Source organism: Amphibalanus amphitrite, unplaced genomic scaffold (genome assembly GCF_019059575.1).
Source record: "Amphibalanus amphitrite isolate SeventyFive unplaced genomic scaffold, NRLGWU_Aamphi_draft 001715F_arrow, whole genome shotgun sequence".
Lineage (NCBI taxonomy): Eukaryota > Metazoa > Arthropoda > Thecostraca > Balanomorpha > Balanidae > Amphibalanus > Amphibalanus amphitrite.
The window spans coordinates 12,222-39,086 of record NW_024883208.1 but is presented as its reverse complement, the minus strand read 5'-3'; the positions used below and the strand labels follow the sequence as shown (position 1 = coordinate 39,086).

The 26,865-nt window shown below is 51.8% G+C and overlaps 1 protein-coding gene across 3 annotated transcripts; it reads right to left on the bottom strand.

Moving 5' to 3' along the window:
* Nucleotides 1-1,727: 1,727 nt before the first annotated feature.
* LOC122374803 (mucin-19-like) lies at nt 1,728-21,246 on the bottom strand. Of its 3 annotated transcripts, none has more exons than XM_043353787.1 (7): nt 21,161-21,246; nt 11,933-13,608; nt 9,858-11,703; nt 6,530-9,552; nt 5,908-6,045; nt 2,411-5,483; nt 1,728-2,128 (listed from the first exon to the last, which is right to left on the bottom strand). In XM_043353787.1, the coding sequence occupies exons 1-4, from the start codon at nt 21,167-21,169 to the stop codon at nt 6,790-6,792; spliced, it is 6,294 nt and encodes a 2,097-aa protein (XP_043209722.1). In that variant the 5' UTR covers nt 21,170-21,246; the 3' UTR covers nt 1,728-2,128; nt 2,411-5,483; nt 5,908-6,045; nt 6,530-6,789. The 3 variants fall into 3 exon arrangements, with proteins under 3 accessions (XP_043209722.1, XP_043209723.1, XP_043209721.1); XM_043353788.1 differs by having other exon boundaries at nt 5,904-6,045; nt 9,535-9,552; XM_043353786.1 differs by having other exon boundaries at nt 9,535-9,552.
* Between the last annotated feature and the right edge of the window lie 5,619 nt (nt 21,247-26,865).

Below are 26,865 nucleotides of genomic sequence, written 5' to 3'. Positions count from 1 at the left end.
ACAGGCGGAGGCCGGCCAAAGGTCATACTCGTATTGCTCTCCCTTGACCCCGTCCATCGCCCCAGGCGGATACCGGTGCCTCTTGGGCTCACCAGCCGGGCGCTCATTGGTGTGCCTTACTGGGCGCCAATCACTTAGTGTGCGTGACGCGTAAAATCACAACGAAGCGAAGTTCCGCCATAACCCTTACTGTCATGAGGCCTTCTGAATGACGTTAACAGGTCATGCGGGGAGGGGAAGCCTGGCATCAAATAAGTTTTTAAAAAAGAACATGGCTGAACAGCATTATGTTTTTTTTTTGTCGTCGTTCACTAACCGGCTCATTAAAAAGAGAGAACTTCAAATATAGGACTAAATGGCTAGACAGCGAATTGGCGAAATGGTTAGAGAGATAATTCTTGTTTTTGAATCCGCTTACGATACGAGTGCATGTGCGAGCACGGATGCATTCTGTTATCGGGTGCAACTGATGATTTTTTGGGTATTTGGGCACGGGTTTCCGGATTTTACCAAAAACCTGTGACAGTCGTGCTGATGACGAGTCAAATTGCTAACTTTGCAATGAAACAAATCTCGACAAATCCTCTGCGAGTATAGGGTGGCTTCCGTTGACCACATGCTTAGCTGCCATCACCAGTTAGCGGACGATGCGGACAGCACCCACCTCCCCCTATCCCTCCGCAGTCCGTAACCACTCCCCTCGGCCCGCCGCGCTGGCTGCCTCCGCGTGTCAGGCTTCGGTCGGTCAGTGCTAACAGCGGCTCTCAAACCTTTCCGCTCAACCGCGGCTGAGACAGGTGGCGCCTTCCCTCAGAGTCGCGATACTTTCAAGAGAGACTATACAAGTCGGTAGGGGGTTCTCAGTGACCGGCAAGGGGCCCTTAGGTCGGCAGAAGAAGTCTTGTGGGGTCCTTAGAGACCGGCATGGTACTGTCAGACGCCGGTGGGGCCGTCAGGGCTCAGAGTCACCGGCCCTCAAAAGTCACCAGTGGGTGGTGGTGGATGCGCAGGTGTTGACTGTTGGGTCCTCAGAGCCGCCGATATAGGGCTTTAATAGGCACTGGTGTAGAGTGTAGACACTCAGAGTTTGGGGTGTGAAACGCTCAGCGACACCGGAGTGGGCCCTCATAGGCGCTCCCACAGTTGCCGTTATGGGGCCCTCAGAAAAATAAGTGTGTGACCATCACAAGCGGGAAATTCCCCTAGAACTGGCTCCTCATAGGCCGGTAAGAACTCTCAGAGGCCAGTAACGGGCCTTTGGAGACCACTGAGGGGCCCTTAAAATCTACAAGAGGCCCTCAGAAGCCGGCGTGGGCCCTTATGGAGATCTTAGGGTGGTTATTTAGGGCCCATGAGGTGCTCTAACGAGCCCCATCGGGCCCTTCCGAGTCGAAATATGGCCATCGTTAACCCTCAGCGGTCAAATGGCGCCGCAGGGCCTCTCGGACCCGAGGGTCCCTTTGAACCCAATGGGGGGGGGGGGTACGTGTCCCCTTAGACCCCTAGCTACGCCACTGCTTCATATGCATCATGTCAGGTATTTTAGGCTCGCCCCCCCCCAACTTGAAAATCGTTCCCGGGCCCCTGTCCTAGAGTGTGAAGCTGCATGCATGGTATTAGCAGGACTTTTACTGCTCGTTACTTCTTCGGAGTCTTGTTCTGGATGACAATTTACAACCACCCGGACCAGCCATGATGCTCTCCGTCCGATCGAGAACACTAGTGAAGATGTGACGCATGTAATGTATTACAAACAATGGCATGGTTCATCCAGGTCCGATGCAGACGTACACGGTGATCAAAGTAAAAAATAAGCGACACAGCATAAAAATAGTAAAATAATCGCTTCTTACACATCAGTGATTGCAGTGGTCCCAGCAAAGATAGCATTTCGCGCAGGAATCGGCGAGGGGCGGCACCAGCAGAGGATAACACCGCGCGGCCCGTCTCCCGGGAGTGGAGATCCGATGGCGGCGGAGGGCGACTAGTTGGGACTCGTCTCCTTCAGTGACCTCAGTCAGCGGCGAGAGCCGACCGATGGCGACCACCCGGCAACGGCGCCCGGTTCGGCTCGGGTCCCAGGCCGCGCCAGACGAGTGCTTGAGAGTCTGTCAGATGCACGGTATGCCTGAAAACCACACAATGACAGGGCCAGTTGTCACTCGCGGAAAGGCTGAGGCCCTTCTAAAGACACTGCTTCTGGGAGGTCGAACCAGGGGAGATGATATAAAGTAATGTACAGTAGAATGCGAGGGGAGATATATGTCAGAAGAACGGTGGGCGAATGCAATGAACAGTTCTGGTAAACAAGCACGTTGCATAGCAAAGAGGATCAGTGCAAAAGGAGGTATTTACATGTGACTCATTACAGAAGCACAATATGCCGAAAATCCAAATCACTTTTACATACCTGAACAGTCTGGCATCAGCAGTAGAGTCCTCCAGCCCAGCAGTACCCGCCAGTCCACCGGCGGGGTCCTCCAGCAGTATCCGTCAGTCCACCGGCGGGGTCCTCCAGCAGTCTACCAGCAGTCTGTCAGAGGCCTCCCACCGGTCGCGTCAGGGACGCCGGTTGCTGGAGGTGATGTCAGAAACGACAGCGCTGAGCTAGTCTTTTTCAGCTCCGCTCTGTGCTAAACGCCGACTTGACGACCTTACCGCCTAGACCAGTCTGACGTGGAGGTGATCACAGAGCGTCGTCGCTGGTGCAGCGACACGTCATCCCGGGAGGTCAATTCCTGTATGTGACCGGGATCCGCTGACGGCAGCGCCTGACACGGTACCACCCCGGGATCACGAGTCATCCCCGCCTGCAGTGCGCCAGTTCTGCCACCCCGCGTCACCTCTTCAGGTCGATGTAGCACCGTCGCCTGAGGAGAGACTCGGGAAACACTGGCCCGCGGTGAACGGCGCTCGAAGACCGCGACGATCTCCACGCCAGAGTCGCTGGAGAAGTTCCGAGCCGCTACGGTTGACGTCTGAGTCACCTCTTCTCCGAGTTCCTGGGAATGCCTCACAGCCACTCCTTCATCGCGCGGAGACGCCTCCGTTGCATGCTCACGAGGGGAGTCCCGGAGAGCTTCTTCAGTCACAAACCCTACACCCTCCTCAATGTCGGTCCGCCTGGGCTGGCCAGACAGTGATGTCGTGTACGGTTTGCCTGGGCCTGGCCCTCCCTCGAAGTCCCGACACTCCAGGATTTCTATACTGAGCACAGAGTCGTTGGACTTTCCGGAGCATCTACGACGGGTGCTCTGGTTGGCGTAGGAATCAGACAGTCGAACAGTGTCCAAGGAGGCAGCATCATCTGCTGTATGACGGGAGCCGGAGGCAAAAAGGGCTGCCACCTCGGCATCCTCATCCGTTGCTGTGTAGTTGGGCTGACGCTGGTGCTGAGGGTGGTATGTGAAGGGCCGTCTCCAGACTGGCATTGCCGCTGGGTGGCCTAAAGTGAACGAGGGATAAGGGAAAAACGGCGGGAAAGGAACTGGCACTGGGTGGAGTTGCAAAAAGTTCGGATTAAAGCAAGGATACATTTGTTGGAAACTCGGGAGATGATCAGATAAGGAAGGTGGCTCGACGATCTCATCACTTTGCTCTGAGGAACTTTCCGTAGTTGTTTCTCCTTCGCATATATCCTGATCCCGATCAGAGCACTCCAGATCAGAGTCTTCCACTAAAGAGTCCACAGAACTTTCAGTGGTATCTGTAGTGAATGCTGAAGGCGTCGGCGTCTCACTTGTCTCTAGCGACGACGGCGTTAGCATCCCGAAGTAGACGGGAGGTGGCCCGACTAGAGCGACTTCATCAGACGATGCGTCGGAGGAGACAGTGCCCAAACGAGGTCGCTGTGCTCTAGAAGATCTGCCAGAGTTTGGCGTCAGAGCCTCCTCAGATTCATCATCGGGCCATTGGTGTGGAGAGGGGGTCGACACGACGAAGGGCGAATCAGCGCTATCCGAGCTCGACTCCGTGGATGTTGTGGCGACGATGTGATCTCCATCGCTGACGTCTGCCTCGCCCCATGTAATTTCACGGTCTTTGTCGAAAACAGTCGTCGCCGTCTCTTCGTCAACGTCAAATCCCGCAACGCCTGCTTGAAATCCTCCTCGATACGCCGTTAACACTTCGTCCTTAACGTCTACAGCTCGTGATGTTTCCCGCTCGCCGCTGCAGCCACCACAGTACGTCACTGTCGTTGCGTCGTCAATGTCTTCCGCCAGATCTCCCTCAGCAGCACTTTGGGCGTCTGTCTTGGCATCTTTACAACGACCTCTTGCCTCATCCCCAACATAGGACATCGGCAGCATCGATGCAGAACAAGACAGCGACCGCGGTGAACATTGCGACATAGACCGGGAAAGCTCCCCATCTTCATCAGGAAAGGAGTCCGAGGAAATCAGACTGTAGTGAGGGGACGCCGGGGGAGGTCGCTGGTCACTTGCAGGCGTCACCGGTAGGTGAGATATGGCGGAGGAGGCATTGCTGTTAGTTAAATTATCGGGCTTTGGTATGTTTGACCAGCCCTTCATTGAAGTAGAGCACATTTTCTCTTGACCTCTTGCAAAACGACTATGGCATTCGTCCAGCTGCTGTTCTTTACGGTCCCCAGAACTCTGGTATTCTCCTTCTGCCCCCAGCCTGTCATCATGTCCCGGGGATCCGGGATCAGAGTGGCCACCGTTCTCGAAGAGCCCAGTGTTGGAGCCACGAGAGCTGCGAGTAGAACGGATAAGGCTTTCTGACATCCGCTTAGGTCGGGAGTCCTGTGGCGCAGCTGTCCGCAGTCTCTGAAGCCCCGTAATAGCAGCCGAGACCGGGGGACGGTGGTTCTGATGTCTCCACTCGACACCGATACCTTCGTCCGTCGGGACATTGCCAGCAAGATCGACCAGGCCATGCGGGGTCGAAGCTTGCCTACTTCGGGGTTGAAAGACTTCCTGGATCTGAGAACCATCGACACGGGCGATTCTTCTGCTGCCAACGCCAGACACCATCCGAGTCGTCGATGGTATTCGATGGTAGACGCCTTCACATGCGTCCGTGTTTTTCGTGCTCAACATTGTTGTCCGGTCTCCCGTCGTCAAATGTGTTAAAATCTCCCCATAATCTTCCCAACAACCTACACCTAGACCCCGATCCTCTCCCACGGTCGCCTCGCGTTCTTGCACAGTGGCGAGGCCTCCAGAGGACCGCCTTCGCCTTTTGTCGCTGCCGCTCTCCGCCACTTGCTCCCCAGCAAACTCGCTGGAGTCGCCTTCTTCGGCCTCGTCGTGGGACCGTTTTCTCCCCGCCGCGTCATCGTTCGGATCAGAGACGAGTTGACGCTGCAGTCGCAGCGCCAGCCGCGTCAACTGCAGCTCCAGCTCCGAGTCGGAGTCGCTGCGACTCTCCGGGTGGCCGGACTCTGCGCAGTCCTCCCGGAGTTGGTCGGAGTAGCGGACGGCGACGTCGGCCAACACGGCCCGAAGACGCTCACTGACCTGAAGCAGCAGTGAGGGCGTAGGTGAGGACGTATGGAGCAGGTATGTAAATGTGTTGCAGAGAAAAGGTCCGTTTGGAAACTCCATGTCAGGTAAGGTCCTGTTAGGCATATTCACTACGCTTAAATGAAAACTCCGTAACTAAGAGAGCAAAATGGATTTCCGTAAGCAGAAATAAGTTTTGGAAACGTTATATGTGCAACACCTCTGAATCTCAACAAAAAATGAATGAATCGTTTCAATAACTAACCATGCATTATGCAGTCGGCCATGCAAGCAAACATCAACGCAGAATCTACGCCACGGTGATACCATTAATTTTAAAACGATACACGCCCATTCGCAAAATACCCCGAAGACGGAAGCCCCATAATGTCACGACGCACCGGGCGCGAAGAGAAGAAGTAAGAAGTGACCTACCCACCCGCAGGCAGGCGGCGGAGCGTTTGTGGGCGATCCTCTCTCCGGCGCTGTGGAAGGTCATGCCGCAGTGGGAGCAGGTGGGGCTGCTGCCATTCCGGTTTCCTCTCGCTCGGCCGTTGTCCGAACTCCCACCAGCGCCCTGAGGAGGTCAGATGTCACATGTGAACGGAGCACAGAAATGGAACGCTGGCATTTCAGAACTATAAAAATGAACGATCGATCATCAAACTTTAAAAGCTATGTCAAAACATGACAACTTATGCCACGTACATTTCCAGCAGTCTGTATAATGATAATGCTAAGCTGTTTTATATCATTAATTGCCTCACCTTTACGAGACAAAGAAAAAGTACAAGAATGGTGCATCATCGACACTAGCGATTTCATCAGAACAACATCATTGTTATGGTAACGATGGACACTGAGCATTTGATAAGTTCTTATTGATAAACGCACAGCGAAGATTGGAAGCCAAGACGGGAACGGAGGGAGTTCGGGAGATTACCAGAACTGTTCAACGGGTGATGCAGCCAAGGAGCGAATCAGGATGGTAAAAGTTCGGCCCGGGAGAAGGAACGAAAGGATCGGCAGGACGAAGGACAGGATGCCTGCATTCATCTTACCGGTTTCAGTACAGACGTTCGCAGAGCGCATCCTGGGTTGAGTCAGGGACTGGCATGGATGAGGGGACGGCTATCTCAGGACTGAGCCTGTGGCAAGGCAAGTGTCCAGTTTGAGTTGGTAAAACAGAGCATTCGCATGTGACGATGGAGGCAGCTTAGGGGCTGGTCGCCGAAAGGCAATTTGGCGGCTCTACGGATGGAATAAGCAGATAGATCGGCAGGTGTTGAGGTCACACCAGGGAAGTGTGTATGTTGAGTTCCTAATAGCCCCAGGGCCATTTAGCTGGTTGGTGCTGGGTAGATTGCTCGGCCGGGTTCAGAGCTGGCCACTGGGCAGGCGGAGGAATCCAAAACTGCGGAGTTTGGCTGACCGGAGGAGCTGACGGGGTCCCCACAAATGGTCCGGTCGGGTTTTGGAAAATGTTCTGCGGTAGTTGTCCGGCGAGAGGTTCACCATGTTGTTCTTGTTGGATAAATCGCGACATTTCCGTCAATTCTCCCAAGCTAGGGTCTCCTCCAGCCCTTGCCATGCCCAGCATTTCGACGGTTTGCGAGTGTGATGATGCGATGGAGCCGTCTGCCGACACAGACTTTCGAGCGCGAGAGGTTCGATGGACTGATGCCTTTGGAGAGTGCTGGCGAGGTGCGGACGTCCGTAACACGGGTAGGTCTAAGGAAGGCGCCTGAACGGATGCGTTAACAGGACGGAAAGGCTGATAAGAAAGTCGTGGCCGCAGGATGCTCTGACTGGTGGCAGAAGCACGAGTCTCTGGAGGTCCCGCATCGTTTGAGAACTGATCGGTCATCCTCGTTCCGGTCGCCTCTAAGGTATGAAGTGCCTTTTCCGAGCTTCCTGAAAGAGGAGACCTTGAGTTTCCGTCAACAGACCGCAGGGCTGGCAGAGGCTTACCATATGTCGTTTCTTCTTTGTCTTTCTTTGGCAGTCGTCTCCGCTTAGCCTCCTTAGGAGCGCAAGACTTCTTGCTCCTGCAGCCCTTTGGAAGTTCCTGAAAGATCGTGAGTGGTGAGCCCTGCGATGTGCTGGAGGATGTGACGCTGGAAGCAGACGCGAGCGACGGTGCTGGGCTAACTTGTGACCGCTGAGATCTTTTCGTGGAACCCGAACATAGCTGTTGTGAGGAGTTCAGAGCTGACTGGTCTTTTCTCCTTGCGCCAGTCCCAACCTGCTGTGATTGGCCCTGCGCGCACTTTTGAACGGCCGGCTGGGGCAGGTCAAGAGCAGGGTAGGAGAACCACGAGCGCGTAGAGGGTGCGTCCGGGACTGCAGGGTGCCTCGCCATCGGCACATGCATGGGCACCGCAAGGTGCTGCGACACCGGCAGAATCGCGCCTGGATAAGGTACGCCCTGATTTTGAGGCAACAGCATACCCACGTTGGGCGCCATGTTGGGGTAAAAGACTGCTGGTTGGGCAAGCTGTGGTGGCCACCCTTGATACTGCGGAAGAGACATGTTCAGATACTGAGCTGCGGGCTGTCCAAGAGGCTGATAAGCTGGAGGACCTAGATTCTGCGGTACTGGCGAGGCTGAATGCTGGAATAACTGCGGACTGGGATTCTGGAACAAGGTCAAGTTCTGGTACCAAGGTGTTTGTGAACTCGCTTCCCTGGCCGTGGGTAGCATGGGCTGCTGAGTCGCTGGTGGTGGGAAGCTGGGCAAAACTGGATGCTGAGGAAACGGCGGGCGAAGGGCCGGAGGCGCTTGCACACTTGGCTGACCGTTTCGCTGAAGATACTGGGACGCCTGTAATTCTGAACGTTCAGACAAGTACATCGCTTGCTGTGCCATATACCATTGGAGATACAGATCCGACAGCTGGGCTGCGTGCACCGAAGGACTTTGTGACGCCATCACCATTGGGTCTGGAGGCAGCAGCACTGCCGGGAAAGAAGTGTTGGGCTGCTGCGGAGCAGCGACCTGCTGGTCAGCCGGTGGCCTTGGTCGAGCCTCAGCTCGTTCGTTGTTATAGGGGTGCACAACTTGAGAGCGGACCCTCTGAGTCTCTTCGGTGCTTTCTATCATTCTCTGCGCAAGTGACTGTACCTTTCTCTTGGCAACGGCTCCACGTGATACTTCAGTGCCCGCTGAGGAAACTTGGTTTCCAGACATGGTGGCAGCTTCCTTGTCACGGGACGCCTCATGTTTGACATTTTTCTGGATACTATGCTTTTCAGCCTCCTTGACCACCTGCCAAACAGGCTCTCTGGCACGGACGGGTGAGTTGGCATTCTCGCAGGGTAAAGACGTTTCCTTGATCAATGGCGGAGCATTCTCTCTGTTACCCAATGGCGTGTCGACCTTGTGCTCTTGGGTGGTAGAGCTACCCTTTAGGAGGATGGTTTTTGTGTCTTCAGCTTGAGTCACTTTTTGCTCGGCAGATAAGGTTATCTCCTTTACAGGTGGCTTATCATCCTCGACACATGCCTCCGCGGATACTCGAGAAACTGTCAGCTGCTCCGCGCGAAAAGATGCCAATCGCTCGTAGGTCTGGGCAGGCTCCACGGTAATGGTTTCAGGGATTGCTACAGGATCACTACAGGGACTGCTGCCTTGAGCAGGGTCTTCCGGAGCATGAAGATGTGAATCGGAAGACAGGGGCGAAGTAAGACCTCTCGTGCAAGAAGTGGTACATTGTTCGGATGATTTGGGCTCCTCTAAAGAACCACGAAGCTCCACTTCAGGATAGATTGCCTCATTGCCCCATCGCTGACCTGGCTCAAAAGCCGGTGAGTTGGTATTTTTATGCGAATGCTGTATGACTGGCTGCCTGACACAGGACTGGGAGAGTTCACCAACAGAGGACGCAGATTGGGTCTGGGGATGGAGTGCAGCTGGCTGCTTGGTCTGCATTGGAGAGACGGAAGAATGAGTGTGAGATGAGATTAACTGAGGAATCTGACGAGGACCAAGGGGTGGCGGGGAAGGATCTTGTTCCTCTGTAGACACGCGGACCACATGGATGGTCTTCGTCCCGGTCGTTCTCACCATAGCTGGACGAACCTCCTGAAAACACACAAGTGACGAACAATTAAACGGAATGTGCCGAACATGGAGACGGGAGCATAAAAAACATTGTTGTTAGCAAGGCAATGTCTGAGCTAAAAACTTGTATCAAGTCAGACATTCAACGGCAGGGTTGAGAGAAGACGATATTGATCTTTGCTGCATAAAATTACATTGGCTGATATTACGTACATGCATTAAAAAAGGCTTGAATGTGACGCACTGTTCTAAGTATTTTTTCTTTTCTTAAGAAACGGCCAAAACTACTGGCGGCAGTGCTTGCCAAAACTCGCTAAGTTGCTCACCTGCATTGGATGCTCGGTCGATGCGTTCATCGATGAATCGGCGCTGAGGTTTGAGGCACGCTTCTTCCGATAGTGAAGTCCTGTTCGGGCCTCCTCGAGAACGTCTTCCTCTTCACCTGCAGACTTCTTACTCAGGTCCTCCGCGCCCTGCATGGCGCCGTCTTCGTGAACCAGGGGGGCCTCGACGGCGGGCGGCGGAGACACAGACTTCATGCTGAGATCATCTGTGTTCCGGTGGGCCCCCTCAGTGTCTCTGTGAGGGCTCTTTACTTGCTGGTGGGTCTCTTGCTCTTGGTTTGGGTGCTCACAACGGTCTTGAAGAGCATCAGGACCTTGGGCATGATACTCAGGAGTTTGATAGCTACCCCAGGGCGAGGGGTAGGGACCTTCTTCGTCTTGATGCGCACTACCAGGCACGTGTTGCCGTTGAGGCACCTGGGCCGCAGCATGCTGAGCGTGATGTTGGGGAATATCGCGACTCCTAGCGAAACTGGCAGCTTCCAAGCGATCGTTCTCATATCCGATATCAATTGGTTTCACGTCTGAATGAGATGAGCCCGCGATCGATTGATGATGTCCTGCCATCCCAATGGATTCCTGTCCTTCATGAAAGTTTATTGTCTCCTGTAGCAAGCTATCCAGTTCACGAGGATCCGCGTCTCCCTGATGAACTGCTTCAGCTGCTGTCTGTTGCCACTCTTGATCATGACCGCACTCTACATTCTGCTGTTTTTCGAAGTTCTGATAATGGTATTCGGTTCCGACGTGAAGTTCCTGTACCTCCAGGCGCAAAGCCTCCTCACCACGTCCAGGTCTCGCGATTCCCGGACGGAGTGTCTCTGAGTCGTGGTGAACTTCCCTGGTGTCGAGAGGAAGCGATCCCGTCTGGTAATGAGTTGCTGCAGCGTCATGAGGTATCTCCGTTGCGCGATAAGATCTTTCGGTGTCATGGTGAGAATGCGAAAGTCCGTGTCGACGTTCATCTGCGCCAGGATGAGCTGCTTCCATGTCGTGATGAAGTTGTTGGGTGTCCTGGTGAAGCTGCTCAGGGACATGATGAGGCCGTTCTGTGCCATAATGAAGTCGCCCCGAGTCATAATGAAGTCGCTCCGAGTCATGATGAAGTTGCCCGGTGCCATGATGCACTAGTTCCGTGCTATGAGGTAGTTCAGCTCCGTGTGGTCCGGAGAGGCCCTGGCCATGACACTCTGCCCTTGGTTGCTGATGAATCTCGGCGTCAAGACGTTCTGCAACGCCCGGAAGATCATCAGCAGTCTCATGAGGACGGCCAGCTGCCTGCTGATATGCTGGAACATTCTGAAGAGTCTCCTGTGGCAGAGGCTCTGCCGGCCGTGGCAGTTCCACGCTCCTGTGGCCGTAGCTCCTCGGCTGCTCCATCAGGTTTCTGAGCACAGCATGGGAACTTCCCGCCTCCTGCTGAAGTGCCGCCGCTCCCTGAACTGAGTCCTCCGCTTGAGCCATGGTTTCTTCACTTACATCATCCCGAGACTGGTGAGGGCTCTTCGAGCTCCTCGACTTCCGAGGAGACCGTCTCGCACTTTCGCGTCCAGTCATTCTCGAGTCCCGACGGGGGCTTCTCGAATCCTGACGGTAACTTCGAGGACTCTGACGGGGACTTTTAGGCTTCCGACGAGGACTTCTAGAATTCTGACGGGGGCTTCTCGACGGCCGACGGCGTTCTGCTGGTTTCTCGGGAGTTCTCTCTGGCCCCCGCGGTCGACCGGTGGAAGAAGGGCCTTCCGCAGACGCTGAACGTCTTGCAGCTCCGCTCTCGCTCTTTTCTAAGTTGAATCTTACGCCAGATGGTCCGGCTGAAGCGGCGGTCCTGCGGCAGAAAAAATACATACGATTGTAAGAAATGCATAGAGTGCGATCGCGAGTACCTACATTACCGATTTTTCTAGCTATGTGATAGTGATTCAGCATTTACCGCAACTTTAGAACAGAAATTGATCTACAGTAACCTGAGAAAAAAAATATTCAAAGTTAACAACGCTACCCCAGATATTTCAGCGACTCCGCCGTAAGCTTAGCCAGTCATATTGGTAACCTACCCGCTGGCCCTGGCGCTGTCCTTGTGTGGGGAGACGGTGGTCCAGCAACATGAACCGTCCGCCGTCTTCGCGCCCACACGGTAGAGTTTGAGCGGAGTTCCCTGGCGCGGTGACGGGCCAGGAGACCGCCCGTCGCCTCCTGCAGCGATCCGTTCTGGTGTCCCTGGGACGCCGGAGGACGTCGTCGCCCGACTCGCAGAAGAAGTCGACGCGAGACCAGCGGAGGAAGTCCTCGCAAGGCCGGCAGATGTCTCCGTCGTGGGCCCGGCAGATGTCTCCTCCGCAAGACCGGCAGAAGGCGCGGTAACGGGACCGGATGGAGGCGTTGCAATTGCGGTAGCAATTCCGGAAGAAGATGTTACGGCTGCCGTTCCGAGCGATGACGTCGCTGACGCCATCCGCCCTCCTGCTCGACTCTGTGGCTCCGAACGTGCCGCATTCGCAGCAGACGCCGACACCTCCGCAGCAGCCGTGAACGTTTGTGCAGCTGCTGCCATCGCCTCGGCCGCCTCCGCCGCCTGACACAGCAGGCCCAGTCCAGTGGCATGGGTCTCCGCAACAGCCTGGGTGGAAGCTTCGGAAACACTGGAAGCTCCGAAGACGTTGGAAACTCCGGAGACGCTGGAAGCTCGGGAGGCCTCCGCAGGTTCAGCAGAGACGCTGGCGAAGGCCGAGCGCGGGCCGGCGGTCAGCGGGCTGCTGGGAGGTCTCCTCGTTGTAGAAGTTGACCGGGAACGACGCGCGGGCGGCCGCTTCCGCCTTTGCGACGCCGGCCTCGGCGGCTGCGGTCTGCTGGCCTCTGGCCTCGCGGCTGCTGCCAGAGCCTCAGGCAGCCGCTCGACGACTGGACACAGCAGAGGTGGCCCGAAGGTGGGCGAGGCGCTAGCCGAGGAGGCGGCCGGAGTGCTGGCCTCCGGACTGCCGAGCCGCGGCGGCTGAGAGTCCGTCTCGGTGTCCGCCCAAGGAGCGGACGCGCTACCCTCCGGGGTACTGACCACCGAAGACACTGATGAGACGTCCACGGAGCCGCCGGCGGGTCGGGAGGCACCCGCGCTGCGACTGGCCGCCGCCACCGCCAGCCGGATCTTGTACAGCTGGCCTAGGGACGGACCGGCTGTGGGCGTGCTGACACGAGAACCCAGCACCGGCAGGTCCAGTCCCTCGCGGCTCCCACCGGCGGCCACGTTCGGAGTCGCGCTGTCTCGACCTCCAGATGCAGCGGAAGTCGACGGGCCCCCTGCGGCGGTGGACGGGCCTCCGCTTGATGTCGACGCTCCTCCTGCAGAGGTGGACGCTCCTCCTGCAGAGTTGGACGCTCCTCCTGCAGAGGTGGACGCTCCTCCTGCGGACGTGGACGCCCCTCCTGCGGCCACCGGGACCGGGCCTCCTCCAGTGTCCTCTGGGGCAGGGTCGAAGCACAGAAGCCGCGGTGAGCTCTGCGACTTCCGCTTGGTGCCGCGCCGGAGGCAGTCGGGCGGATCCCGCGGCAGGATCCGGCTGAGGTCGTGCGGAGGCGGATCCGACTCGACCTGGCGCGTCCGGCGGGTCGCGTAGCCGCCGCGCCGGCCGCCCACCGCCGCCGACGTCTCGAAGTCGGGGTCCGAGGAGCCAGAGGACTCCCTGGTGCGGCTACGGCTCTGGCTCTTCTTCTTGTTTGTCTTGTCTTCTTCGTCGTCCTGTCGGATTAGACGACGACGGTTAGTGTTGGTTTTCTTGCGTCGTTACCAAACGCTGACCAATCGTATCAAGTAAGTAAAAAAAAAAGAGAATTGTAGTGATCGGCATGCCTAGACATTATAAGTGACCATCCCGCCTTACTATAAGTTTTGAGTTTAGATAGCCTAATCGGGGTCCCTGGCTTGCAATTACCAGTTTGGGCACTCACAACATCGAGATATACTTTGATTCGGAGATATTTAATTTCAAAGTCTGCTGTTTTCCATTTCCGGATTCTAAGAGGCTAATGCATTTGAATGCCCCATAGACAGCAGGAATGCCCCAAACTCTCCCATCAGATCTAGCAATTTTTAAATCTTATACTAAAACCTTGGTAAAAGACAATTGTTGCTTTGGCGGTGCATGCTACTTAACGCGCAACATCTGTCGCACTTTTAGGATGCCAAATTATTGCTTCCAAATGACGTCCTAGAACAGCGACGTCCCCCCAAAAAAATACACAAAAATACCCCTCCGCGCACCACTGGAGGGGCTATTTATAGCCCCCCCCCCCTCCCGTTTTTCTGCAATAACGTCTAAACTGCTTGAAGTATCGCCGCCAAACTTTCAGTACCTTCGGCTGCATCCATTTGATACCTTGTGTCAAAATTTGAACTTCGTATCTATCATAGGTCGGCCGAAAATGACGTCACAGTGACGTCATGTTCGGCCGATTTCGACGCAAAACATTGAACCAGGGGAATCGCTCCCAAGAGCTGAGTTTTAAAGCTAGATCCAATTTCTTTGCATGAGAGGACTCATTATGGACTGCGCTATCAAACTATTATCTCGGATTTTTAAAATGTAGAAAATTGTATATATTAAAATAAAAAATTTGTATATTTATCCTTTTTCAAAAACTTTTTACCTTTTCGAAAATCTAGCAAGTTTTAACCAGATATCTTAAAAATGGCCAAGTTATACGCATTATAGCAAACAGTTCACAACAATACATTTTCAAATCAATTTTTCAGTACGAATTGGACATCGTACATCAATATAAATAGCACAATCGTGTTCCTGAGCTCAAACTGCCTCCGATACATGTTTTATGTTGAAAAATTTCAACTTTAAAATTTGACCTTTTTAACCGAAAAGTGAAAGTGGCCTGGCCTAAGCTAAATTCAACTCAAAATGACCTGGAATTACATAAACGACATCAAATTCGAAATCTATGGCCTAAATGAACCATAAAACATGTGTCACGTGACCGACTTATGGTATAAGATTTCCGTGACCTGTGATGACCTGACCTTGACCTAAAAATCGAAGTACAAGTTTGGTACCCACAGGTTATCTAAATCATCTGTTCATGAGTGTGAGACCAAAAATCAGCCTGATCCGACTTGTAAGCCGGCAGCCAGTGCCCAAAATGTGAGCAAGCCAAACATCGAGAATTTTTACTTTGACCTGACCTGTGACGTCATCGGTGACCTCGAAGTCAATAAAATTAGGTTTCGTTCAACAGTTTTTTTCCGGGGATATCAGATGCTGTTTGAATTTGAGGATCGGCTAGTAGTTTCGGAGTTAGGAGGGAGGGGGGGCTATGAATAGCCCCCCCCCCCCCAGTACGGCGCGTTATACACAGACCCCAGTGGGGCGCGGGTTAATCCTGCAGGCCCTAACTTCCATGTAGGCGAGTTTTGTCTAGCTACTTTGGAAAGTGGTTTAATTCTTCGTGGAACATTATCACTACATATTTTGAGTTCGAAAAACTAGTAGGGCAAAGTGGACCACCGCAATTTTTCTTTCTTACTCAAGAGCCACTTACCTACTTGATGCTTCCAAGAACATTTTTAACGTCCTTAATTCATCTGCTAGCTACAACGAATTCAATTTTAGCCTATCGCATTTTTCTGAGTTTTTTTTTTCGATAAAGGGGCGAGTGTTTTAATTAATGGTCCACCGAAATATGTACTATTGTGCTTATGTGACGGTAGTGCGGATGTTGACTTAGGTTCGTATCTAAACTTAATTTTGGTATACATTCCATGCTAAAATTAGAAGGGAATTGAAAATATCACATTTCTGGCCCTGGGTTGAAACCGTTTATTCCTAGAGCCGAGCCATTGTGACAAGAAATGTGCCAACATAAAGCATTGTTAATGGCTATCTTTGTTTTCGAAAGTGGCCATTTATGGGGGCTTCAATGGGGTGGTTCGCTTTGCCCCAGAGGTCCGCTTTACCCCACTCTTCCCTACCTATTCATTCACTTTTGCTCTCTATGAACCACGGCATCACTTTGATGTCAATTCATTAGCTTTTTTTGAAGGTGCGAGGGTTTTTGAAACCCTCGACCGTATTGGTTTTTTGCCAGCCGCGAACGTATAGGGGGAGGGGGGAGGGGGTCTGACGACCCCCCCCCTAGCCGCGTCGCCCTGATCGAGCTAGAGCTTCGCGGAAAAAAACGAGCGTGTCGCCCGTCACGAGAGGAAGCCGATGACACCCAATTTTTATCATGTTAGTTTTGATCAGCGATGTTGCATTAATGCATTTAGGCTAAGTCGGGTCAGGTCAGGTCAGGTCAACAAGTAGGGGTCCTGCCGGGTATTCATAGTAGGTGTCAACCGCCTCTGACAGCTTCGCAACATGTTACGAAGGCACCAAAACTATTTCATAAATGTTCAAATGGTTGCTAAATTCGAATTCAGCTCCAAAAACTAGCATAGAAACATAAAAAACTCCAAAAAGTGAACCGAGGTCATCAAAGGTCAATGACCTGACCTGACCTTTAGGTGACCTTAACATGCCCCTAATGCATGGGAGCAACATCATCACATGTTTGAACGCTTGAAACCATGAAAAGACTGCAAAAACGCGGCTTATACGAGCCGACATATGCCGAAACGCGATTCCGGCTAAACATGGTCTCGAAAAGTAGCTCACAGGTCAAAGGTCATGCGGAGTCTGAGTCTCTTAACCCTCGCCCCGCGGGGGGCAATTTGGCCCCCTGTGATTTTTCCTGAATAGCAAGAAAACGGCGGCGCGGAGCGCCGCCAAATTTTCAGTACCTTCCCGGGCATCAATTTGACACCTTCACACAAAATTTCAAGTCTTAGGTCACCTTAGGTCAGGAGTTATTGAGGTCAAACTGAGGTAATGTTCGAGCAAAAATGACCAAAAACATGCAATCTTTAAACGCTCACCAAATCTAGAGTTACAAAGCAATTTCAAAGTTCTTTATATGGTCATGTAGACAAAAAGCGGCGCTACAAAACTATTATCTCGGATTTTCAAAATTTTGGGTTTTTGACCCCAAAAAAATCATTTTTTTAGAAAAACTAAAAAAAAAATTAAAAAATTTCGAATTTCGAAAAAACGGAATATATGTGACTGTCTCTGCACTATTCTATATACATAGCAAGTTTTAGATCGTTTCCTCTTTTTTTGGCCAAGTTCTAGCGAAAAAACTGTTTAAAATTGATAGCGTCAAATTTTTTAACTCAATTTTTAGCGATTCTAGACCACGTAACGCAAAACAAAGACCACCATTGAACTCCCCGTGACGAGTTGCATCGAATCGATACCCATTTAGGGGAGAGCGGGGTGAGTTGTATCATGTCCAAGTTGTATCAGGGCGAATTGTGCCAAACTTATCCAATAGATAGCGCTCGTGATACGACCAGCCGACGAGGTTTTCCGGGCGCCATCTTTCCCTGTTCTGTCGTGTGGCTGGGTGGACGCGTCTCGAGGTGAGAGCCGATTTTATGTTTTTTTAATGTCATTCTAAAAAAATAAGTTGCAGGAAAATGTGTGTTTTGGGCATTTAGATGTGCACGAATTTGAAAGATCTCCGTAGCGGTGGTGAGGGTAGGTTCTAAGGCTGCGTGAGTGAAAATGGATTTCTCCAGCTGTCCGCCGTTTTTGAGCACGAGGATGTTTTTTCCAAGATGGCGGCGAGGTACATGTTGTATCAGAGCCGGATGGGGTGTGTTGTAACATGTATGTATGTATGCATGTATGGGTATGTTGCTTTTGATCGCGAAAGCTAAGCCCTGGCTCGCGTTTGTAGGTAGCTAGTCAATACTCGTTCCATTTCGGCACAATGTGTTGGCTGCTTTGCTCTTAACGGGCCACTTTTGCGTTTAGTCTGTTGATGTTTCGTTCGTTTCGATGTTTCGTTCGGATTGACTGAAGTTTGGTCTAATAAAAGTAAAGCCTTTGAGCATATACATTGTATTAACCCCATTTAATGTTGTTGTTATGTTCAAAACCAGTAGCAAGCACACTCCCTGAAACGTGAAATAGTGATACAAATTACCCCACCATGTGATACAACTCACCCAAGCCATGGGGCAAGTTGTATCAAAAACATTGTTCTATTCGGCAGACCGTAGAAGAAAAACTAGTAGAGGTAGCGGAAAAGTTACTTTGCACAAAAAAGCAGATGAATCAAGGAAGGAGATAGTATGGAAATAATGAGTTTATCACGGATAGTTACGAGGTTATGGGTCTCGGAGTAAAAACTGATACAACCCACCCCACTCTCCCCTATGCAAAAATAGAAACTTTGAAATTTGACCTAATTTCACTTGACCTTGGCCTGACCTTGACCTGACCTTCCCCATAACATAATCTGAACTGACCCCGAAGGCTGTCTGACCCTGATAATCGTATTTGGCATATAAAATGGACCATAAAGCATGCATCACATGATATTTTCATATTGTGACCCTCAGTGACCTGACCTCTGTGACCTGACCTGGTATCAGTGACCTCAAATAGCAAAATATGTGTTTGACGAACATAACCCCATCGATAATTTTCAATGAAATGCATTTTACTCGATCTTACAACGCATTTCTTGAAATGCCTGTAAACGGTGAAAATTCGACATTTGACCTGACCTCTGACGTCATCGGTCTGACCTCAATGAAATTGGGTCACAAGGTAATTCCCTGTTGGGGCTATCCAACACCGTTTGCCGCTTGTCGTTATGTTGCATGATTCTCGAGATCTTAGGGGGGGGGGGGGCAATTTGCTAAAAATGACAACGATTGACCAAACCAGCCAAACCTCCCAGACTGAAGTCCGTGGCGTAAACATAAACGGGAACTGAAACAAAGGCGGTGCCAAACAAAAGGTCTTTAACCCGCGCACCGACGGGGGGGGCGGATATCCGCCCCCCCCTGAGGTTTTTCGCGAATAGCGGGAAAACCGCGGCGCGTAGCGCCGCGAAATTTGGTATGACTATAACCTCATCAATTTTACACATGGTGTGCAAGTTTGAACCTCCTAACTTTTAACCTTCCAGGCGGTGGGGGGGGGGCAATTTTTTGCCCCCCTTTAGTTTTTTCGATATATCTCGAGAACCGCTGCGCCGATCGTCACCAAACTTTCAGTACCCTCCCGGGAGCAGCTAGCGCACATGGTGACCAAAACTTTTTCCAATGGCTATGATAGGTTGGCCGCTAATGACGTCAGAGTGACGTCATTTTTGCCATTTTCGACCCAAAAAAAGGTTTCGCGGGAAGAGCTGTCAGGCCTACAGCTTTAGAGATACATAAAAATGTTTCAGACATAAAAGGTGTGGAATTAAAAAGGGCTACAAAACTGCTATTTCGGTTTTTCGATTTTTTTTTGGATTTTGACCCCCAAAAATAAAAAAATAGATTTTTCGAATATAATAGCCGAAAAATCCAAAAAGTTTTTTGAATTTCGAAAAAACCGGAATATATGTGATAGTCCGTACCGCCTTCTATCTACATACCAAATTTGAGATCGATACCTCTTTTTTTGGCCAAGTTATAGCGAAAAAACTGTTCAAAATTGATGACGTCAAATTTTCAAACTCAATTTTTTTTATTTTTAGCAATTCTAGACCTCGTAGCGCAAAACAAAGACCACCATTAAACTCCCCGTGACGAGCTGCATCGATTCGATACCCATTTTATGCAAAAATATCAACTTTGAAATTTGACCTTTTTTGACCTGACCTTGACCTGACCTCCACCAGAAAGTGACCTTAACCGTACCTGATGGTCTTATAACCAACACCATTGAGTTGGAAATGAAAAACTGGCCATAAAACATGCATCGCATAACCTTAGTAAAGTTGGGCTGATGTGGTGACCCAGGGTGACCTTTGGTGACCTGACCTGTGACCTGACCTGGTATGACCGGTGACCTCTAATAGCAACATATGTACTAGACAACTGACGCCTCATCGCTGATTTTCGACAAAATGCGTTTTACTCGGTGTTATAGCGCTTTCCCTAGAAGCCCCGTGAACGGTGAAACATTTTGTCTTTGACCTGACCTGTGACGTCATCGGTGACCCCGAGGTCAATGAAATTTGGTTTCCCTCGACAAATTTGACAGGGCTATCGAACGCCGTTTGAATTTTCCGGATCCGTTCAGTAGTTTCGGAGATTTGGGGGGGGGGCAAAAAAATGCCCCCCCCCCACCGCGCGGAAGGTGGCTGGTAGGCCCACCGCCTGCCGGGTTAAGGTCAGGTCACCAGGTCACTTTGAATGACCCAACCTCAAGTCACTTTTTTGCAATTTTGTCACCGTGCCAGAGCTACAGTAGATGTCGGAGGCCTTTGAAAGTCGCAGGCTATTATTAGGTTATTAGTAGCTACAATTTGTATATCTCGGAATTTTGATATCGGTGACCTAAGTCAGGTCAATTTCGCGACCTCCCCATTATAAGTCAATGGGGGAAAAATCAACTCCCTGTTTTTACCACTAAAACGGGTCAGAATGGCCCCATATACCATACATGACTTCATATACGATCAACCTTCACTACCTTGAGGTCTGTTTTGCTGTTGGGCAGCTGTGAGGTCATGTGACGTCATCAAAGGTCACCAAAGGTTTTTGGCCAATAACTCCGTACAGGAACAAGATACAGACGCGTGGATGGTCTCATTGTGTTCAGCTCGTCAAGACGCATCGAATGATATACATGATGACCTCGAGGTCACGTGACCTGAGGTCAACCTTTGACCTTGACCTTTCGAGGTCAACATATATATCATTCGATGCGGATTGACGAGAGGATCACGATGATGCCCTTAGTTTGTTCCTATCTTGACTAATTCGAAAGTTATTCGAGAAAAACTCTCTCCATATCTGGCGCCGCCATTTTGACTTTTTCGACCCCTGTGACGTCATCTTTGACCTGACCTGAAAATGACCTTTGTAAAAATTGTAGATCTTGGCCGTGCGTATCCGATGCCGTTTACCGCTTGTCGCTATCTTGCTTCGTTCTCGAGATCTCAGGGGGGGGCGGTCATCCGCCCCCCCCCCCGTCGGTGCGAAGTTGGCGCAGGCCCCCGTCGGTGCGCGGGTTAAGAGAATTTAACGAGAAAGGGTAATCAACTGATCAACTGATATAATGATCTCAGACAGCCTTTGTTTAACCGTCCCTAACGAAGGGTAGTTTTAGCCATTGAACACAAACGTTCGATCTAAAATGTAAGCAGTTAAGCAACCCTTTAATTTAACACATTTTTACAGCACTATATCAACTATCATCGTTAAGTAAAACATCTGAAAATGCACTTACCCTGTTCATGGTTCCTTCCGTTCACTCGTCTCTTTTTGGTAGCGGACCGCGCGCTGCCCGGCTCACTGACACTGCGGAGCCGACTGGAGGCACGACCCGGCGCCCGGGGCAGTGACCGGTCGCAGGGGCGCGTCCAGGCGCCGCGGGAGGGGGGACGGCAGGAGCGGCGCCAGGGCAGGAGCGAGGGAGGGCAGGGGAGGCTCCAGCCTCCAGGGCTGGATGGAGGGGCTTACAGGGTAGGGTAGGGCCGCAATGGGAGTAAGGCAGAGGCAGCTCCAGGCACGGACAGAGGGAGGACAGTGCCGCACCCAGACTGTCCATGGTGGTGGTGGTGATGGGAGGAAAGGGCGGAAAACACTGAGAGAGGGATAGAGGGCAGCGTTCGTTCTAGAGATGTCAATGGGATGCCTACTTTTTGGTATAACGATACCAACCCGATACCAACTTGGTATTTGGTATTTCGAGGCTAATGCATTTGGTCTTTTGTTGGTATTATGAATCCTCACTCCTCTTAGAGGCTGTAAATTTGGCAAAAAATGGCATTCCCGTCATATCCCCAAGTCGGCTCGGTTTTGGTATTTTCCCGTGGTTATTGGCTGTTATTGGTATTTGGTTTGGTATCGGTAGCACGATTTTTCCGGATTGACATCACTAATTCGCTCCATGCCGTGGTGCTTCATGCACCGCGGGAGGAAGGGAAGGGGGCGAGTCGACCCTCCGATCGACCCGCCTGCGCCGCCGTCCCCCTAGGGGGGCGGCGGGTGAGGTGCAAGAAGAGAGAGAGAGAGAGAAGAGAGAGAGAGAGAGAGAGAGAGAGAGAGAGAGAGAGAGAGAGAGAGAGAGAGAGAGAGGGCAGGAGAGGCCACCGAGGGAGGGAGAGAGATAAGGGGCGGCAACAGGGCAGGAGAGCGGGGAGGGCATGCTGGGAGCGCGTCCAGGCTCTGCGGGAGGGAGGACAGGCGGTTGGAAGCACCGCGGGAGGACAGGCAGGGGCGGCTCCAGGGCAGGGGGAGAAAAAGAGGGAGGGGCAGAGGCGGTCCGAGGTACTGAGGGAGGGGAAAAGGCAGGGAAGGGTAAGGCAAAGAAGGCTCCAACCAAGTTTCAAGGAAACGTTGCTGCAGCGCGCTGTAAAGCAGTGTCCATGTAACGAGAGAGGAGAGGCAGGGAGGATCAGGAAGCAAGGTGAAGACGAGTGAACAACGCAACGACGGTTCCAAACAAAAGTGAATGCGGCTCCATATTATCTTAACCCGCGCCCTGCTGGGGGGGGGGTGTTTGAACACCCCCCCTTGTGGTTTTTCGCGAATATCTCAAAAACGGCGGCGCGGAGCGCCGCCGTTTTTGGTACACCTTATCATACATCAATTCTACACATGTTGTGAAAATTTCAGACCAAGGTCATTCAAGGTCAGGTCACCAGGTCACTTGAAGTGACCTCACCTCATAAAAAGTTTCAATGTCAGTCATAGCTACACCGAGTGACCGATCGCTTTGAAACTTTCAGCGATTGCTAAAAGCAATAGCATGTACAAAATGTATATCTCAGAATTTTGATGTCGATGACCTAAGGTCAGGTCAATTTTGCGACCTCACCATTATAAGTCAATGTGAGAAAATTGAAATGCGCCTCTTTTGGACGAAAGACATTATAAACACTCCCAAACACTGAATTACAAGTGGTTTAGACACACTGAACATGAAAATGGTGTCCGTGACCCCTGATTATGCCCTGAGGTCATCTTAGGTCACGAATAGTATCTAACAGTTTTTCGCAAATAACTTTTGATAGAGGCATGCTAGAACGATGAAAACGCCTTAGATGTGTTCAGCTCGACGATACCGATCGACTGATATGCAACATGACCCTTTCCGGTCAGGTCATGACCTTGACCTGAGGTCAAATTTTCAAGTTGACCTTTCAAGGTCAAGTTATAGTTCATTCGATGCGTCTTGACAAGAGGAACACGATGCCGGTAAAGGTAAGCTCGTACAAGAATTGAGTCAAAAGTTATTGCAGAAAAACTGTTTCCGAAAAAATCGGCTATTTTTGCAGTTTTTGCCCCCTGCAGGCAAAACCGTTGACGTTAGGTCAAATCTGAGAAAATTACTCAGAAAGGGCGTTAATAGGGCTATCGAATGCGCTTTTCTGCGGCGCTGTAGCTCTATTGGTTCCCGAGTTATGCGTTGGCTTCTTGGAAATTGTCGACATTCGACCTTGAAATCGGCGAAATTTTGCCTTCAATGACCTCTGGTGACCTGACCTTTGACCTGACCAAAAAATTGACCGAAGTGATTTCCTCATTATTTTTGACGCTCTTTCGAACGCCGCCTTCCGCGTGTCGCTACGTGGCCCAGGAGCCGAGTTAGAAGGGGGGTGTTCAAACACCCCCCCCCCCCAGCAGGGCGTGGAAATCCAGGACCCCCAGCCGGGCGCGGGTTAATCGAGTTTGAACCTATAGGGGAGAGTGGGGTAAGATGCCCAGGGTGGGAAAGACGCCCCACCCCCTACAGCGGCGAAACAAAGAATCGGACCTGGAAATTAATGTTCTTAGCGTAAAGCGGAAGCCTGCCTTGTTAACTGCACAAAAAAATTGCGAAGCTCAGTTGAGCAACGGCTGGCTGATGATTGCATGTTTTTTATTTGCTGCTTTCAAAAAATATTTTGGTGTCAGAACATTGTAAATATCAAAGAAGGTAAATAATTTTTGCGTCCCTTACTATAGTCGTGATACATTAGCATGCGTGTACTGGTCCCAAAAAGTTTGTTTTAGGGTGTAGTTTTATGGCTAACAAATTGTACTGATTTAATGTTACTTCGGTACCTTGGGGTAAGATGCCCCCTGTCCTGATGGGGAAAGACGCCCCCTAAATCCGTAGGCTGTCCTTCAAGCAGCCCGTCAAATCATTTATTAGGTACATAGTTGTGATGAGAGACAAAAGCCGATCTGGGACTATTGAGAGTCCGGTATAGGTCGGGTGCTCCCCATGCCGGTCTCTCGGCCCACACAGCGACTTTTTGGGCGGCATCTGACTCTGAGAGCCCTTACGACGGCCTCTGTGGGCCCCATTATTGGCTCCAGGGCCCCTCACGACATCCTTTGAGGGCTCCCACGTTGGGCCCACGGGCCGCGCTGGCATCGGAGGTCCCCACGATGGGCTTGAGGGCCCTCAAGCATCATGAAGACCTATAAGAGCCCCACAGTGGTCTCCGAACGCCACCACAGAGGCTTGTTTGGCCGTGCTGGACTATGATGGCCCTTACGATGACCTCTGAAGCCCCTTACGACTACTTTTGAGGGCCCTTATGATGACGTTTGGTGTCTACTGCAGGCTCGAAGGGACTACTGATTCGTTCAGGCGATTCACGTGCCCATTTATGTCACTTATAGTGCAGGGGGCATCTTTCCCAACGTCAGGGGGCGTCTTTCCCACCCTGTGGGGTAAGATGCCCCCTTTCACTTCTTCAGGAAAATGCTTAATAGCAAAGAAGGTTATAATATTTCAGGCACGAAAGTGTGATATTTTTGGAGAAAAATGATGTCGGCTTCCGTTGAAACTCCAAGTTTTTGCTTTCCCATCGTCATTTTCGAATAATATATGACATAGCAAAACCCTGGGCATCTTTCCCCACTCTCCCCTACAAACAGAAAATTCAGAGATCTGAAAGAGTCAAAACGAAAGGTAGAACAATTCAATACGCTTCTTCAAATTCATAGGTTTGTTTCACGGAGATACTATAAAAAATTGATTTCCAATCCTGGCCACTTGTTTCATTTTTTTATACAATGTCGGCAGGTTAACCTGAAAATTGGTATTACATGCGCCGGTGTATGTACTGGGACAGGTTGGCTGGTTTCAGAAATTCAACGCGATAGTGAATTTCTTCTTTATCTTTACCCCTAACGTTATCTTTTAACTACCCCTAACGTTATCCCTAACGTAAATCTTTTACCCCTAACGTTACTCGTTATGATACTGTGGTGTGTAATTTGGCAGTCTCCAGACGGCGCCGTGATGGTAGTGCTGTGGGTATGATGGCAATATGGCAGTCTATTCAGTAGTGTTGCTGTTTGAAGATATTGCAGTATCCACCTCGTGGTGCTATTGTTTCGTGTGCTGTTGCAGTCTTCACCCCGTGTTTGGCTACTGTTGTGTGCACTGTTGCAGTCTCAAAGCCGTAGTGTTATTCCGGTTTGTACCATTGCAGTCTCCATACCGTGGTGATACTGTTTTGTGTACCGTTGCAGTTTCCACACCGATATTTTACCGTTGTGTGTATTACCACAGTCTCCAAGTCTTATTGTTACTGTTATGTGCATTGTTGCAGTCTCCAACTCTCCACACTTTAATGCTACTATTGTGTGTGTACTGTGTACTGTTGCAGTCTCCTTACCCATGTGTTTTACTTTTATGTGCACTGTTGCAGTCTCCCTTACATGGTGCTACTGTTGTGTGTACTATTGCATTCTCCATATCCCGATGTTACTGTTATGCGTACTGTTGCAGTCTCCATACCGCGGTGTTACTATTATGTGCACTGTTGCAGTCTGAATACCGCGGTGTTATTGTTGTACCTATGCACTATTGCAGTCTCTGTACCATGGTGCTACTGTTATGTGTACTGTTGCAGTCTCCATACCGTGGTGCTACCGTTGTTTGTACCGTCTCTGCCGTCACTGTGTTCGGTGCCGACGGCCGGCTGCCCGCCTGCCGTTCCCGCTCGTCTCTGCCGGCACTGTGTTCGGTGCCGACGGTGGCAGCCCGCCTGCTGAGCCCCGCTGTCTACGCCTCCGTCGACGCCGTGGTCGGGCCGACGGCCGGCTGCCCGCCTGCCGTTCCCGCTGTCTACGTCTCCACCTGCTGAGCCCCGCTGTCTCCGTCTCCGTCGACGCCGTGGTCGGTGCCGACGGCCGGCTGCCCGCCTGCTGAGCCCCGCTGTCTACGTCTCCACCTGCTGAGCCCCGCTGTCTCCGTCTCCGTCGACGCCGTGGTCGGTGCCGGCGGCCGGCTGCCCACCTGCTGAGCCCCGCTGTCTCCGTCTCCGTCGACGCCGTGGTCGGTGCCGGCGGCCGGCTGCCCGCCTGCTGTTCCCGCTCGTCTCTGCCGGCGCTGTGTTCGGTGCCGACGGCGGCGGCTGTCCGTCTGCGTCCCCGGTCGTCTGTCTGCGCCATGGTCGTCGGTGCCGACGGCCGGCTGCCTGGCTGCCGTCCCTGCTCGTTGTCGGCGTCGTGGCCGGCTGCCTGCGCCGTTGGCGGTGCCGGCGGCCGGCTGTCTGCCCGCCTGACGTCCACGGTCGTCGGTCCTCAGACGGGCGACTGACGTCCTCGCTCGTCTCTGGTCGTCGCTCGTCTCCGTCGACGCGGGTTTGGTAGTCGGCGTGTAGTGGGCGGTACAGGTGATCAAGTGTTTGGGTACTATTGCCTTGTGCTTGGGGCTTCCGAGGGGAGGGAGGGCTGGGGTTTGGATGCGACGGGGGGGGGCTGTTTGGATCTGGGATTGCGACCGGGCTTCCGGGGTGGCGGCTGGGGGATGGGGATGGGGGGGGGGGGGGGGTCGGGGCGTCGGCTTGGGTTTGTTAAACTCTTCGTGTGACGTAAGGTACTCTTTTAAGTGTCAGCAGTGAATGCAAGTAGTTTTAGAGTTCAGATGTATTTATCCATGTGTATTCTTTCTGCTACGTTCTGCTTTGCCATTTGTTTTGTTTT

Excerpts from the sequence above, each read along its gene's own strand:
- LOC122374803 (XM_043353786.1), bottom strand. Across the intron at positions 11,704-11,932 it reads GACAGCGCCAGGGCCAGCGG|GACCGCCGCTTCAGCCGGAC; the intron begins GTAGGTTACCAA and ends TTTCTGCCGCAG. Across the intron at positions 5,484-5,907 it reads GCTCCGCCGCCTGCCTGCGG|GTCAGTGAGCGTCTTCGGGC; the intron begins GTGGGTAGGTCA and ends CTGCTGCTTCAG.